At 36.1% G+C, this 16,544-nt stretch overlaps 1 protein-coding gene and 1 pseudogene across 1 annotated transcript; both read left to right on the top strand.

The window, feature by feature from the left end:
- Positions 1–467: 467 nt before the first annotated feature.
- LOC113354663 lies at positions 468–567 on the top strand (annotated as a pseudogene).
- A 9,024-nt stretch (positions 568–9,591) lies between these two features.
- Positions 9,592–12,228, top strand: LOC113347277 (zinc-finger homeodomain protein 4-like). The gene has a single exon (XM_026590900.1). The coding sequence runs from the start codon at positions 11,049–11,051 to the stop codon at positions 11,928–11,930; it is 882 nt and encodes a 293-aa protein (XP_026446685.1). The 5' UTR covers positions 9,592–11,048; the 3' UTR covers positions 11,931–12,228.
- The last annotated feature ends 4,316 nt before the right edge of the window (positions 12,229–16,544 follow it).

A 16,544-nucleotide genomic window follows, 5' to 3' on the forward strand; every position in this document is an offset into this window, starting at 1 on the left:
TGACCTTGACTTTGGCCATTAGACCATGAAAGGTTCGGATGGTTTCTCCAACCAAGATTATAGGTTTCTGAATATGGGTCAATCTTTTGACGGTTATCAAATCTAGTGTTATTTTAAAGAGCATTGGCCTGCTCTTCAATATTCTGGCCTTCCCAAAAAGGTTCCACTCTACCACTAGTCTGGCCCACTTCTAAGGCTTCTAACCTTTTTGCTATAGCAACAATTTTGGCATCTGATTCATAGTCTCCTTCTACCCTATTAACGTTTCCTCTACTTAAAAGAATTGTTTTCTAGGGTGCCCTACTATTTTCCAATTGTTGGGTTTTTTTCGGAGATTTCATTAAAAAAATTCCATCGCCGCATCAACAGTTTGGTTTTCAAATCCACCGGTGCATAGAGACTCAACCATGGTCGTTGTGGAATAATCTAAACCCTCGTAAAGGATCTGAACTAGCCTAACCTTTTCTAAACCATGATGAGGACACTGGGATAATAAATCATTGAACCTTTCCAAATACCTATATAAAGATTCTCCCTCTTGTTGTGAAAATGTGCATATTTGCGTCCTAATAGACGATGTTTTGTGTCTAGGGAAAAACTTAGTGAAAAAGGCAGATGTAAGTTGTTCATATTTCTCAATTGACTCGGAGTCCAAACTATACAACCACGACTTGGCCTTATCTTTCAGGAAAAATGGGAATAACCTAAGTTTCAAAGCATCATCATCTAAGCCTCTAATTCTTAGAGTACTACAAATTTCCACCAAATCCCTAACATGGTAATAAGGGTTTTCATTTTCTTTCCCTAAAAAGATTGGGAGCATCTGTAAGGTCCCAGGTTTCATTTCATAAGGTGCCTCTGTTTCAGCTAACTTAATACACGAAGGACGGGTAGTCATAGTTGGATTCAAAAAAGCTTTCAAAGTTGCCATTTCTGGCGCTATCGGAGCAACAGGGATTCTCTCCTCAGTCAAAGGACGTTCAAAAACAGACTCTTCAAAAGTCGGACTTTCTAGATTAAGGTAATCGAGACGCTTCGAACTACTAGGTTTATCTTTAACAAATCTACCTAGTGCGTCTCTTTTACGTTCAGGCATACAATATAATTTTCTAAATTGGAAGGGTAATCAAACACAGACAAGGCCGACTCAACCAAATCAATCCTATTGATTTATAGCAAACGAAAAGCATGATGGCTCCACTTAGGTTGTTTCTAGACCAACTTCTAATCCTTCGAACGGGAATTCGTTACAATAGATGCGAGGGAAGCTCGGTGGAGTTTTGATACCCAAGGCCTCACTGGTATTACAAGGCGGCGCAGTCACGCATTCAACTTACAAAAACCGTCAAGAACTTCGAAATATGCTTAAAAGAGTAACCAATATTTTTCGAATGACTTTCCTGTTAAGCTCGTTACCCTATCGGTCTCGTTCTAGTAAAAATTTTAGGCTTAGGTTCGCGTAGGTTACGTGTTCCTAAAGCGGGCAAGAAGAAAACAGTGATGAAATCCGAACGCTTATCTTGTATGTCCAGGCCTTGCCCTTTACTAGAAAAATAAATGTCCATATTTAGTCCTCAACATATATGCATACGAAGAAGTCCAGTAACTCGCTGACAGGGGATTCGCGAGTGTTTAGAATCTTACCTCCCGTTCCAGACGGAGGATGAATCGGTTGTAGTCGACTCGGGCCACTGACTCCGATGTCTAGTGTACGAACCCAAGGTGCAGAGACAATATCGTAATCGTCCTCCTTCTCTGCAAACAGTTTATATTTAAAGTACCCTTCCGTAGGGTAATAAAAAAAATGTCCCAAAGTCCAAAAGTCCAAAAAGACAAAGAAAAATTACAAAAATAATAAACCCTAATACAATTTTTTTTTTTAAAACTAAAATAAACAAACCCTAAAGTAAAATTGTCTTCTTTTCTGTTCTTTTTGCTTTAATCTTTAGCTCCAAGTCTTTATGAAATCGCCAAACTCCTTGGATCAATTTTCTTTATGATCCAGAACCTGTAGACACAAGATAAATACCCAAAAACATAAAAAAAGAACAAAAAATAATTAAAAAATTAAAAAAATAATAAAAAAAATAATAATCTAAAACCCTAAAAACAAGTCCGCGTCGGCGGCGCCAAAAATTGATTTGATTTGTAGATAGTGGTAAAAGTGATTCGATTCTCAGACTTGTGAAGGATATTAATTAGACTTAAATTCTAATATTAAAATAGAAAACTCACTAAAAATTATAGCAAACTCAATCAAAGATGATATCAATACTAAAAGAAACACCGAGGCTAATATTCCATTATTTTCCAAGTTCAAAGTGATTAAACCAATACTTATATTTATGTAATTTTCTCGTTTAATTTGATTCTAAAATATTGCAACAAGTAGATTTTCAAAAGTAGTAATTGTAAATACCAAGTATGAAGCATCAAAAGTCTTAAAACTAAGCATACTCCATCAAAATAGATCACAATCACTCAAATAAAAATCATATTCAATAATAGTTCAAGGCAAATAATCATATAATTATTGAAAATAAAAAGATAAAATAGAATATACCACTTTTTGTTGGAAAAATAGCTTCCTCTGTCGCCTCAACAATGGGGTTTAGCTCCTCATATTAATCACGATCTCAAAATATGTGTTTGTTGCTCAAAAGATGATTAAAAGAGTGAAAAGTAATAACACACACTGTTTGCAACAGTGTATTGGTGTTGTAAAACAGCTGTTACAATGGAACTGTTACAGAAAACTATTGTAAATACCGTTGCTTTGTCGCTGATTTTAAGACCCTAAAATACGACTGTCCTGCACAGCTTAATGTTCTTCAGCTGTTAAACAACGACACTGTTCTGCGACTGTTTCCCGTGCGTCAATGTTCTTCGCGTTCTTCCTCTTCAGCAGCAGCAGAAACAGAGTTTGGTAAAGCTCTGATTTCTTCTTCTCTAGCTCTCCTTAGGTTCCCAAACTCTCGACACCTCTTCTATATGACCCAAGACATCTATTTATATCAAAAATACCGATTAAATCTCTCCCAAATCTTCCAAAATCTCTTTCCTTCTCTTCACGGCCAAGTTGCGGCAATTTCTTGTTTTAGAATTTCTACGCGTTTCTGAGCTTTCCTTTTTATTATAAACTCTTCCTTAGATGGATACAAATATTTGGGAAAGTTTACAACACTTTAATCTCTCTAAAATTCCCTAAAACAGGTCACACACGTGACTTTCCATATTTTCTGTTGTGAGAAAAATCCGTCGATTAAGCCCAGTCTAATCGATTTAAACACCCATATCAGATTCCTAGACCCATAAGGAGTCTATCCTATGAAAATCAGAGGTTTAATCGACCTCAAACTCCTCCAAATCACGATTGCCAAAACTGTTCTTCACTGCACCTATTTTCCCGTCAAAACTTGGTTTTTGAAATGTTGAAGATGGTTGCCCCTTATCCAGGGTAGGGGTGCGATTAGCAACTGCCTGGAAATGGGATCTCCTTAGTAATTAGGTTACCCCTTATCCAAAGTGAGAGTCCGAATAAGAAATGTCCTCCGGATGCTTTCCGACAACTTTTCGAGCCAATTTTTTCCAAAAATGTTTATTGGCCAAAAATACCTACAAATAAATAAAACACCATAATAAGTACAAAAATGAGCCCTAACAATATGTAGAATCGAGACAAATCGGACACAAAAATATATCTATCAATTTTGCAAAAAAATAAGGAGTTAAAATTGTATCCGCACAGAGCCATGTACTATCGATCTCCCTTGTTCTTTCTTGGTTTTCCTATCCTAGTTTTTGGTTAAATCTTGACAATCAACCTATTTTAAGGAAAAATATGCAAAAATTTTGGTATACTTTTGCTAAAAGAAGAAAACATATAAAGGGAGTAAGAAATTCAACTACCAAGATGTCATCCAAGCCATTTGCTGCTGTGCTATTCCGGTAATCACCTAGTTTCTCTCTTAAAATTTTCATAGATATCAACATATATCAAATAATCACCATACTCCCTTAGAAATAAAAGTAATTCTCAAAAGAAGGCATAAAACTATTAAAGCGTATATAATTAAATTGGATTTCAATGGTAATCAACTAGACCAATTACCCCAATTAGGTAATTAGCAAACACCATCAAATTTCTCCATACTGCCTTAGAAATAAAAGTAAATCTTAAAGAGGGTAGAAAACTGTTGAAGCGTATAGAACTAAATTGGATTTCAGTGGTAACCAACCAGACCAATTACCCTATTTATGGAAATTCTTATGGGAGTGAACAAACCCATTCTTTTGTTGAGCCAGGTGGATGGCCAAACTAGGTTTTCCACTATGGTAAAGCTCCGGGCGTTATATTAATAGGCGTGCGATCCAGGTTAAACGCTAGCTTCAGCAGATCCAACTCTGGCATTGGAAGGACAAACGCTGGTGTGGGAAGAACCAACGCGGCGTTTCAAGACAAAACGCTGGCGTTTTTGCTACAAACGCCAACGGGTAGTTTTTTAAAATTTGAAATTCACATTTTACCTCTATAAATTACCACCATCTTCAAACAATTCACTCACACCAAAATTCACTTGAATTTTCTCTTCTAAAAAGGCTGAAAAGGCGATCACACTTTTTTGCGATGCAAAACTTGAAGCTGCTATTTCTAAGATATGTAGGAGTTTTAAAAAGACTGAAAATTATAAAAGGGAAGTCCAAGTTTTATAAGTTTCTCCAAGAAAATGTTCCGCTAAAAGGCAAAGAAGAGCTCCAGTTTTGAAAGTTAACAACAAAAGTTCAAAAACAAAGGTGAAACTGTCAAAGAGCGCGTTGAATGGAAAATACGTCAAATGAAGATAAACAGGAGGCCAAAACTTGTACTTGATTTTTATTGAAGTTTTTATTATTGTCTAATTTTATATCTTGTAAAAGAATTGGCAATAATATCAATGAATGAAAATGTTTATATTTTAAAATAGATTTCCACTTCAGATTAAGTGAAATTTATTACAATTTAAACTTGCAAATAACATCAAACTACATTTTAATAAACCACAAAAAAATCATCAAACCACATCTAATCCAGCGACATTCTCTCTGTAAAGTTCATAACATTTAAAATGCCTAAACTCTCTTCCGCTTTCTTCGGTAAACTTGGTCTAAGCGATGGTTTTCTGTAAAACAGATAAATAACAAGTTCAGATATTTTTATGATGCATTTGAGTCCATGAGGACAAAGGTAAGATACTCACCAGTTCTTCGTTGGATAATCCAGACTTGCTACGATGAACCATCCACAATACTTCCGTATAATGTTTGACTTCCTTAGCGATGAATGCAATTCTTAGTTCTAGGCTCTTACTGTTTCTTATGCCTTCGTTCCGCGATGCTACAAAATGTCTCAATACTCTTTCCCAGAAATTGTCATTGTTCATTGGTCTCATCATACGATGTAACCAACATCGAACAAGAGTAACATCTTCATCCATTGTAATGACCGACAGCGACATTAGAGTGCAGTAACGATGTGCTTGAGATGGACCATCTTTTAGAATTATGAAACACGCTTCGTAGCGAAAGGTTTACCATGAGCTTCCTCCCAATTATCAAGAGCTGTTTGGATCACTTCATCTTCAGTTACATCACTGAACTTTTCTCGATCAATTTCCATTACGAGAACAAGAAATGGCTGGACTCCAAGCATAATAGATTGAAAACGAGCACGCAATCGACGAGCATCTCGGTTTCCTGGGTTTCCCTTCAGTGAGACGACCATTGAAAAAACGTTCTCTCAAAAAGAACCGTCATGAGAAATAACAACACCAGTTATTACCCTATTAAAATAATATGCTTTGCATATTGTTATATCCTCTTCTTCAGTAAACTTGGGACCACGATTGACATTTCTGCAAAGGGGGAGAGAGATTTAGCAAAAAAGAAGAAGAAGAAGAAGAAGAAGAAGAAGAAGATGTGATTTTGGAGATGGGAGGAATGAAATTTATAGGTCGAGAAAGAGAAGGGAGCCGTTGGAAATTTTTCCGTTGACGTTTCAAGTAAAACCGCTGGCTGCTTTCCTTTAAGCGCCTATTTGAATTAATAGAAGTTGGCGCTTGTAGTAAAACCGCGCGACTTTACTAAAACCACCCGTTTGAATTACCGATCTCCTATTTTCTATTATAAATACATCGCTAGGTTTTATTCTAAATCAAACCAACCGATTTCTTTCTCAACATCCACCATGTTTTGTAAAGGCAAAGCGAAGCAAATGTTATGTGTCGAAGCAAAATATGTTTGTCTGTTATGTTTCATGGATAACCACACTCTTATGCAATGTCCTTGGATGTATTCAAAGTGTCTGCGGGAAGGTTTTTCACACATCAGAATGGTGATTGAATCACAACCGGAAAAGATCAGGTATTTGCAATGTCAAGATCCCAATTATCCGGAGGAACCACATATGCTAGATGATGTTATGAAGATTAAAAAAGAAGAAGAAGAAAAGATTGCAACACTCTGCAAAAACTTCAAACTTAAAGCCAAATTGAAGAATGAGCTATTATACTGCAAGTATTGTGGACACGGAGATCACGAATACAAACATTGTCCACAGAGAATCAGTGCATTCTCAAAGCCCGGTTGCAAGACTTTTATTCATTTGTGGACTTCTTCTGAAGAAGACACATGTGGAAGGCATTTGTGGGAATGTCCTAGGTGTTTTTTGGTGGAGTGGCCTGATTGAAGTTGTATGAAAAATCGATTCACTATGGTGTTATTACGATTATCTTCACATTTGCATGTCTCAGTAATTTAAATTTTTCCTGGATTAAAAATTGCACCATCAATATTAACATCGTAAATAAAAACGTACCGCATCGAACAACCACCACATCACACATGAAAATAAAAGAAATATATTAGATTAAAACAACTACTACATAGGTGTCAATTCTCGGCGGGTAGTGGAATTCCTAAACTAGGGGATTGTATCTGTTGAGCACCCTAAGAATGTTGGAACAAGCATGGAAGTCGAAAGGTCGACCGCGCTGAGTTACTCGCCACATCGCTAAAGATCTGGGTTCCACTTCATGTACGGCTTCACCGTTGAGCTTATTTTTGTGATTCTTCATTAGTAAAGCCATGAACTCCAATACATTCATACTAATTACACTAAAACGATGCTGCAATCCATGAGAATCACGCCCATGAATGTTCCCAGTTTCAGCGGTGAACATTCTGTAAACTTTCTCCCACAAAGTTAACGTCGAATCGGCTACATTGCGTATGACAACATCTTCTATGTGAAAAACGAATGCTCTACAAATGGCTAAATCCTCTTGTTTAGTGAATCTAACAGCACGAACTCTGGGAGGAATTTTTGTAGGTGATTTGAGAGTGAAGAATGTGTAGAATGTGTGAATTTGGAGTTAAAATGAGGAGTATTTATAGAATTCAAAAAATATAACCGTTGGATCACAAGATTTTTGAGACGTTCAGATTGAGTCGTTGGCGCCATTGGGTCAGACGCTGGCGTTCCTAATACGCACGCCGGCGCTTGAAGTAAAACCGCACGTTGGTTGTAAAAGCGCCGACGTTTTTTCTTCAAAGGCCATCGTTCGTAGCAAGCTCTCCCGTCCTTACCACAGGGCCGTACTGGTCTGTCCATCTCGATGTTCAAATCAATAAATATATTGAGTTGAACATCCATTTTTCATGTTTGTTCATTCCATAGTGAGAGCAAAATGAACAAACTTGGAGTTTGTTCATTCCATAAGAACTGCTCTTAGGTAATTAGGAAACACCATGTGTCTGTTCATTCATCTTTTATGGGAGAATTTATAAAGTACCCCCGTTTTATTGACCTCGGTTTTTGTTACCCCTGTTTTTTAGAAATTTTCTAAAGTGCCCCAGTTTTCCATCCTAGTTAGTCAACACTAGTTTACTTTCTTTAAAGTTTACTTCTTTACCCTTTACTTGTTAGTACGTTTACCTTCTACATCATTTTTTCAATTTGTCGAGCTCGGTTCAGGATCGTGTCATCATTTTCAGGTTCGTTTCATCATTCCCTGAAAGGGTTCATCATTCCCAAGTGTCTTGGGGTTTTTGGTTGGTGGAGAATCAATCTTCTACAATATTTTTCCGGTTAGTCGAGCCCGGTTCAGGGTCGTTACAACACTTTTAGGTTCGTCGAGCCTAGTTCAGGATCATTACACCCTCTTTCAGGATCGTCGAATCATTATCCTCTCTACTAAGGAGATGTAGTTCAGGGGTAAATAAGACTTTTAATAGGAAAGATAACTGCCACCTACCACTTAACTAGATGAAATTTTCCTTTTGAATAAAACGGAGTACTTTAGAAAATTTTAAAAAACATGGTACTTTATAAAATACTCCTAAGTTCTTTTGTCCAGTTTGATCTTATAAATGATTTAGACCCATCAAACCCACCAAGACTTGATGATGATAAGGCTTAGAAGTACTAGATAAAAAAGAGATAAAAACAAAAAAAAATTAAAGATTCAAAAGAGTGTCTTTGAAATGTAGGTGGGTTTGGAATAAGGGAAAGGAAGGATAATGAAGAATAAAGTAATGATCCACAAGGATCAATCAAATTAGAAAATATCAAGTTTAATTAAATTTTCAAATTCTCATAATGACTTAAAATTAAGAAAATCTACTTAATTTTCTTATATTTAGTATCAATGTATGGAGAATTGGGTATGCTACGGCAATGCATGTTTGAATTCTTGTTAAGAAAGAGGTGGATTATTACTTTGCCTTGTTGGGCATTTCCCCTCGATTTTAAGGGCATGAGGGTCTTAATCGTAGGGGAAGTCATCCATCTATAAGCCCCTCGTCTGTTGAATGTTGTATACACTGCGGTCTGTAAAAATCATTGAACAATCCAGAGAGAGATCCAAGGCATGACCTGGTTCTGTATTTAGCTAGCGAGCTAGGGTCAAGGAATTTCTTTTAGGGACCAATACATTATTTTTGGCAGAACTGGTCCCAATTCTAAATCTCTAAGCCGGTTGGTAATAAATAAATACTGGATAACTGAGGGTAGAATGAGCCAGTCAACCAGCAGGAATACATAGCCCTTGGTTTACAAAAGCTATGATTTGAGAGTGAACCTTATATCCAAAAGAACAAGTCAATTTCTTAAACGGCCATGCAAATATCAGAAAAAAGGTACCTCCTTAACTTCATGGCTGTAGTATAAGTAAGCAAGTTAAACAAATAATCAGCACAATTAAAAGTGAACCGCACGGATTTATTTACTGCTAGTCTTAAAAGGAAGTATAAAATTTTGCAGTGGGTAGTGTAATTAAGACTGCACGTAGGAGTAGGATTTGCAGTTAAACGACTGGATTTTCAAAGAGTATCTAAGCAGATTTATTAAGAAATGGTCTATAGACTCTATATCTATACTGTATTTCTTTTCAAGTAGTTTTCTCACTGCTGCCTGCCTGCCATGGATTGAGAGGTGCATGGTGGGGTCTTAAATTCTCTCTGACACATTGCCTTCTGTATGGCGTAAGCTTGATTCCTGATAGTGCAAGCAAAGCAAACCAAAGCAAGCACCCAACTTTTCCATCTCTCTCTCCTCTTTGTCTGTAAAAAATCTTCTTTAATTTTCTCTTCCTCTTAGTTGCCTTCTTCTACTTACTATAAGCTCTCTCTGCTTAGTGCTTCACTAGCCAAATAAACCCACCTTCAAAAACACTCTTCATTTTGCTTCTTCTCATCTCTCTTGAATCTCTGATCATCCTTCTCTCCATCCCTTCTTCATTTATCTTTAATTTAAAGCTTTTGATTTTAATTCAAAGCAAAAGGTTTTATTGTTTTAAACTCTTTCTCTTAATTTTGTATTTGCATGTGATCATAAAATGTTGGAGGAAGGAAACTAATAGTACGTAGGTACTCACTCTAATTCTTACTTCTCTTTTTCTGTTTCAACTCAGGAAACAATTTTATGTGTTTTTCCCTGCCCATCATCTTCTTAACTTCTTTGATTGATAGATAGAAAGATGGGTGTCCAGTGCACTAATTTGTTTGCAGCTTAGATACATATCCACACTACTCAGTCATTATAACATTAATTGCTCAAATCTTGAAACAACCCAAACTTTGAGCCTAGACAAGGAAGACAACCAAATTGAAAGCCTTGTTTTGTAACCCTACCTGCGCTATACTTGCTTCTTAAGTAGTAATCCTTCTTCTTAAACACCATTTTCTTCTTTCCATTCCATGTAGAAAAGCTCTTGACTCTTTTGTGATCAGCATAGTCTCTCAATTATTTGCCTGTCTCTCTTCCCATCTTGCTTCCCTTTTCTTTTCTTTTCTTTTCTTTTTTGTTTTTGAAATTTCCAAAGTTGGATGAAAAAGAGACAAACAGTAAGTAGGAAAAACAAAACCTGGCTAGTGTCAAATCTTTAGGGCATCATCACTTTTTGTTTTTTGCTGTTACTAATTACAGGCCTTAAGATCATCACTTAGGTCTTTCTCTCTCACAAAAAAAAAACAGAAGAAGCAGTAGTAGTAACTAGTAAGTACCTCTTCATACATTTTGATCATACCTCCGGGTCTGTTTTTTATAAGCTCTTTCCCCCAAAATATGTTTTTTCTAATATTCCTCACATTTTAATTCTTCCTTTTTGTTATTTTCTTATCCTTGGTCTCTGCCATTTTTATTAAAACAAAAACTAAAAAACAAAAGTTGGATGATGATAATTACTACTTAGATAATGGGTGTCTAGAATCTCACACCTGCAGGCAGTCTGATCCTACCAACAAGCCAGAGAGTGAGTGAGTGAGAGAAGAGGGGAAAAAAAAAAAAAAAAAAAAGCTTATTAAAAACCTATTAAGACAAGTTTCGAGAGAAAAAACAATATATACTGTAAACTAATTAATCATTTTAAGACTCTCATCTGTCTTTCTTTCTTTCTTTCCTCCTTCTCTTTTGGTCTCCAAACCAACAGCACACAAAAGTGCAAGTAAGCAAGCACACTTAACTAGCTTTCACACTTCCATCCAGAGAGAGAGAGATAGAGAGAGAGAGGGAGATGGATCTTTCTAGTCATGAAGGAGAAATACCGATCCCAATAACCAGCAGTTATGGAGGAGGAGTACACAGTCATGTTCATGCTGCTCACGTAATTCATCATGAACCTACTTCACACAACCACATTATTATCCCTTCATCAACAGCACCTCATCAACTTCCTTCAAATGGAGCCATTATATCTCCTACTACCATAGATGACCATATGCCGTACACAAAGAAGCTGGTCAAGTATAGAGAATGTCTCAAGAACCATGCAGCAGCCATGGGTGGAAATGCAACAGACGGCTGTGGAGAATTCATGCCAAGTGGTGAAGAAGGTAGCCTCGAAGCTTTAAAGTGTTCAGCTTGTAATTGCCATAGAAATTTCCATAGGAAGGAGATTGAAGGTGAAGCTACTTCCTGTGATTTCTACCGCCCTTCACATCTCAACAGCAAAATGGGAAGGAAGATCATTGTGGGTCATCACAAACTTTTGGGATCAGAAGCTTTAGGGTACCCTACAGGTGCTATCATACCTTCCAGAGGAGCACAACCACCTCATCATCACCATCATCCGTTGATACTTCCTTATAACATGAGTTCACTTCCTTCAGAGTCTGATGAACAAGAAGGTGTTGGTGGTGGTGATCATGGAATCTTGGCAAGAGCTTCACATGCTGCGAAAAAGAGGTTTAGGACCAAATTCTCACAAGATCAGAAGGATAAAATGTTGAACTTTGCTGAGAAAGTTGGGTGGAGGATACAAAAGCAAGAAGAATCTGTTGTTCAACAATTCTGTCAGGAAATTGGTGTTAAGAGAAGAGTTCTTAAGGTCTGGATGCACAACAACAAACTTAATCTGGCCAAGAAACAGAATAACAATTCTTCCTCTACTCCTTAATTGATTTCTCTCTTTTCCCTGTCATCTTTTATTAATGGTTGTGTGTAATTTAGTTTAGTTTAGTTGGACATGAAGTTTATGATTAGATCGTTTGGTTCAAAAACAAACTATGGACGTTCTTGTTTAGAATTGGATTATCAAGTCTGAAAACCCATTTTAATTATCTTAGTTAATCTAATTTTTCCTAGTTAATTAATGAAGTAGCTAGCAGCTAGTAGTATAGGAGTGTTGTCTCTCTATGAGTTTTACTTTTTCATAGAATTCAGTTCATGAAATGATTAATCAAAAGGATGTGTTGTGTGGATTTAACAGTGTTTTTCTTGAAACTCTAAATATTTGAAGTAATCAATTCAATAGTAGTACTGTGGTTTTTGCTTGGAACACTAAAAACTTAGATAAGATTTTGTAAATATTTTCAGAACCTCATTTGTTTGTTTTATTTAGTATTTTTCTCCTTTCTTATTTTGTTAATATTTAGTATACTTTTTCTTTTTCTTTTTTAATAATTTTGATTAAAACTGAGGTTATTGAGTGGATTAATAAAAGAGAAAAAGAGAAGAAAAAGATGTTTATATGTGTATACACTTTTGGTGCTGCATCATCACATGTGTTCTTTTAATGTATTAAAGGTTAAGTAAGACCTGCCTAACAGTTCTCAGACCTGAAAGTGTAATCAGTCATCCCCACATGCGTAATTACTTCACTGTTTAAATTATTGATGTACAAGTCAAAAATGGGGTTGCACCCCAGCATCACCACATTGATCATGTCCTGGTATCCACACTACATGTGAGTGAGTGAGACCAGGTCCAAAAACAATCAATGAACTCAATTCAGTTGTGCTTCCAAAACAAATACTCTCCTATTCAACTTGGAGTTCCTTTACAAATTTCAGATCCATATGCTCGTAAATGGTCGGTTGTGATACTGCCGTATAATGCCGTGTGAACAACAAAAAAAATTACTTCACTTTGTCAAGTTTGAATCTATTGACTTGTTTCAAATTATTATTTTTTTTATTTGTCAAAACCTTCCGTTCCAAGAGATTTTCCTGGCCACAAGCTTATAGAGGGATGGGCAAGGAATGGTGTAAGGTAAAAAAAAACGATGAAGGGGAGATTGCACTGGTGTATAATTAATAATTGAACTGATATCCAGCTACCATCTGCCAAGTTTACTCGTCTAGTTAGGGGAAAGGATATGTGGTGAGGGGACCTTTTAATAAAAACTTAACAAATTTCAGAAAAAGACATTTTATACATTTCAGCAGATTTTTGGAGCAGGCAGGGGGGACTGGACTGAGAGCAACTGCAGTGGTGCGATCAAAACCAAAGATCAAAGATCAAAAAAAAGATCAAATTTTGGGTTTAGTCCGTGTTGTCACGTAACGGTGGCGATTAAAATTTGGTCGCGCGTAATTTAAAGATCCGCCCCAAAAAAATTTCATCGGGCGTATCTCAAATGTCCGCCCAATCAATCACCAGGCGGACTTTAAGTTTACGCCTGTCAACAGGCGTACTTTAAGTTTACGCCTCATTTTTTTATTTTTTTATTTTAATTTGAATTTTCATCGGGCGTAATTTAAATCTCCGCCCATTAACAAGCGTACTTTAAATTTACGCCCAGCAACAAACGTACTTTAAATTTACGCCCGACTATATTAGGATTTGGTATTTGGTCGCGACCAAATATGGTCTGGAATTTGATCTTTGGCTGGGATTTGATCTTTACTCCGTCCCACTGCGTCATGATCTCATCCCAAATTTTTGGTTATACTCGCCCACTGTGGATGCTCTGACTGGATTATAACAAGTCACCTTGATCATTTACTCCTCCTCCTTTCCCTCCTCCTAATTCATTCATAATATTTATCTGTCCATGATCATACCTGGGCTGGTCTCACTGCATATTTATTATATGCTATACGATTTGCATTTAATGTGTAGCAGAATTGACTAAGTACACCCGTGGACGTTATGTTACCGGTTCACGCATTTTCATGGACACACAACAATGTTACCCAACCAACACCTCTATGGCTCTACCCAGTTGGTGTATGTCTCCCAACATACACCATTCTTGTAAGGTATCCGTTGAGGCCATCTTAACATTTTTGTAACGTTCTACTTGAGTATCTCTCCTTCTGCTTAAGTCACTTAAATAATCCGTAGCCCGTAGGAATTTGATTGACATATCCACGTGTTTAGGAAAACCAAGAACTTAGTTTTAACAAAATGGTAGACTGAACTTTTTCGTCACTGCTACTAGGGTGGGATACCAAATTGCATAGGTGGTTACCATATCCATATAAAATAAAACACTGCTCACCTTATGATGCGCTGGATTGATAGCTCTATGGAACTTGGTACCCCTGGTGTAAGGATGAACTTTTTTCCAACTAGCTACTAACTCAGAGGCTCCTTGCTCCTTGACCTAATGCTATATTGTATCGGACATGGACCGTCAAGGAAGTAGGCGTCTGGGAAGGGAACAAAGCGTAGGCGGATAAAACGTTGGTCTCCTTACCAAACACTACTTAAAGTAATTATCTCTGCATTAGATGGTCCAGCTTGAACGCGCATTGTATATACTTACATACCTTCCATTTTGTGGACTTTGTGGATTGGGAGCTTGAAAACTAATAATGACGTCTTAAGATACAAGGATTCCCTTGGAGTAAAGCTCTCTACGAGGTACAAATATAAGATTGTTTTCATAGATTAACTAATTAAATTATTAAGAATAATCTTAAGCATTAAGCAATAACTATAACCCTATTAAGTTTAGGATGCTCAATTAAAAAGAAATTAGGGTTTGTTTAACATAGGTTTAACACGTGCATAGGCACTAATTGATATATCCATGATCCTATTATGTTATTGTTTGAAATCCTATTCTATTGTTAAGGTATGATTAATTCCTCTTTATTTTCTTACTAGCTATCATATGGTGTGGCTGTTGTCGGTTTCTAACTTGAAATTAGTATCTTGATCTCTTTTTGGTGTAGTCTTCATCTTTGGTTTACCATTGGTTTTCAAATGGTGGAATAACTGGAACATACTTTAACACTAAATTACTCGTCCAAATTAGTGGTTAAGAAAATTAATATTCCATTAAGCAATTGATTGTTTGTTAATGGTGTTAAGGTAATTTCTTCTCCCTCATCGATTTCCACTTATTTTTCGCTAATAATTATCTTACTTTCATCATAGCATCTCCAACATTGGATGCTAAAAATCCTACGTGGAGTTTTTATTTAGGTCCTATTTATGGGTTTTATATATGTGGGAAAAATAACAATGTTTTGCTCATGTACCATCTCCAATGGTGTAGGGTCTTATTTTTATGATTAGTTTTTTGGATAAAATTTAAAAGTGATTTCTTTTTTCCTATTGGTTTAAAAAAATTTATTTGGAAATAATAATTAAAAAAGTTGTTAAATTGATGACATGGAGAGGTCATTCTCAAGGTCTAAACAAGACTTTCTATAAGACCTTCTTATTTATTTTGAAACCCTTCCTTTTTCGTAGGACCTACTACTAGAGATGGATTTATGGAAAATAGGGGTGTAAAATTCTACGTGTCATGAAAAATAAATAACTTCACCCTCTATTGAAGATGCTCTCAGAATTAGGAGTAGGGAAGCCGGACAACGTGCTAGGATTATAGATTATAGATTAGTTTAGCAAATTTTCTAGTCAATTTATGAACTTAGAGAAATTGGTTGTTGCTTTCAGCCCAAAGATACCCCGGTCATAATAAAAATGAAGTAGTTAGCATCCTTCGGATTAGGAGGATGGCTCTGCAGGAAAATTATGTAAGTATTTAATTGTTATTCCGAACCAAAAAAAATTGAATCCTTTAATACTCTTGTAGATATGATCAAAGTTAGACTAGCTAATTGGAAATCTAAGTTTTTAAATTCGTTCGGGAAGAACTAATATGAACCAAGAATGTCTTAGAGGCAATTAGCTACACACCATATGTATGTTTTTCCCAAGCCAAAACAGTTAACCGATAAAATGGATGCCAACGAAAGAAGCTTTTGGTGTGGTAAAGAGGAAAGTAAAAATATTTATCTCAAGCGTTGGAGTGACATAAAGTTACATAAAGGTCTCGGGGAGATGAATATTAGAAGATCTGAAACTTTTAACCAAACTCTTTTCTTTAAACTCGCTTGGAGGATGGTCAACCAACCTTCTGACCTTTGAGTTCAAATTCTTAAATTGAAATAGTTCAAGAATGTTAACTCTCTGCATGATATTGTTAGTATGTAGGGTTCCTGGATCTGGAATGAGATTTGCCAAGATCTAGACATTGTATCGGAAGTTGGTAATGATAAGTATATGCCTATTTGGAGATACATCTGGATTCCAAATAGAGATAATCCTCCCTCGTACCATTTCTACTCTTTTAGTTACAATACAGTGGATCAACTTATTATTGATCATGTCACTTAATTAAACTGGAAAAATTTATATTATAAAATATATGTTTGATGTTGAGACTGTTAGCCAAATCACTGATATAAGAATTCATTTATTCGATGAATATAAAATAATATGAACGATAGGTGTAAGTGAAAGAATTTAGTGTTTTAACTTCTTAGAGAGC

Source organism: Papaver somniferum, chromosome 2, assembly GCF_003573695.1.
Source record: "Papaver somniferum cultivar HN1 chromosome 2, ASM357369v1, whole genome shotgun sequence".
In the NCBI taxonomy this organism is placed as follows: domain Eukaryota; kingdom Viridiplantae; phylum Streptophyta; class Magnoliopsida; order Ranunculales; family Papaveraceae; genus Papaver; species Papaver somniferum.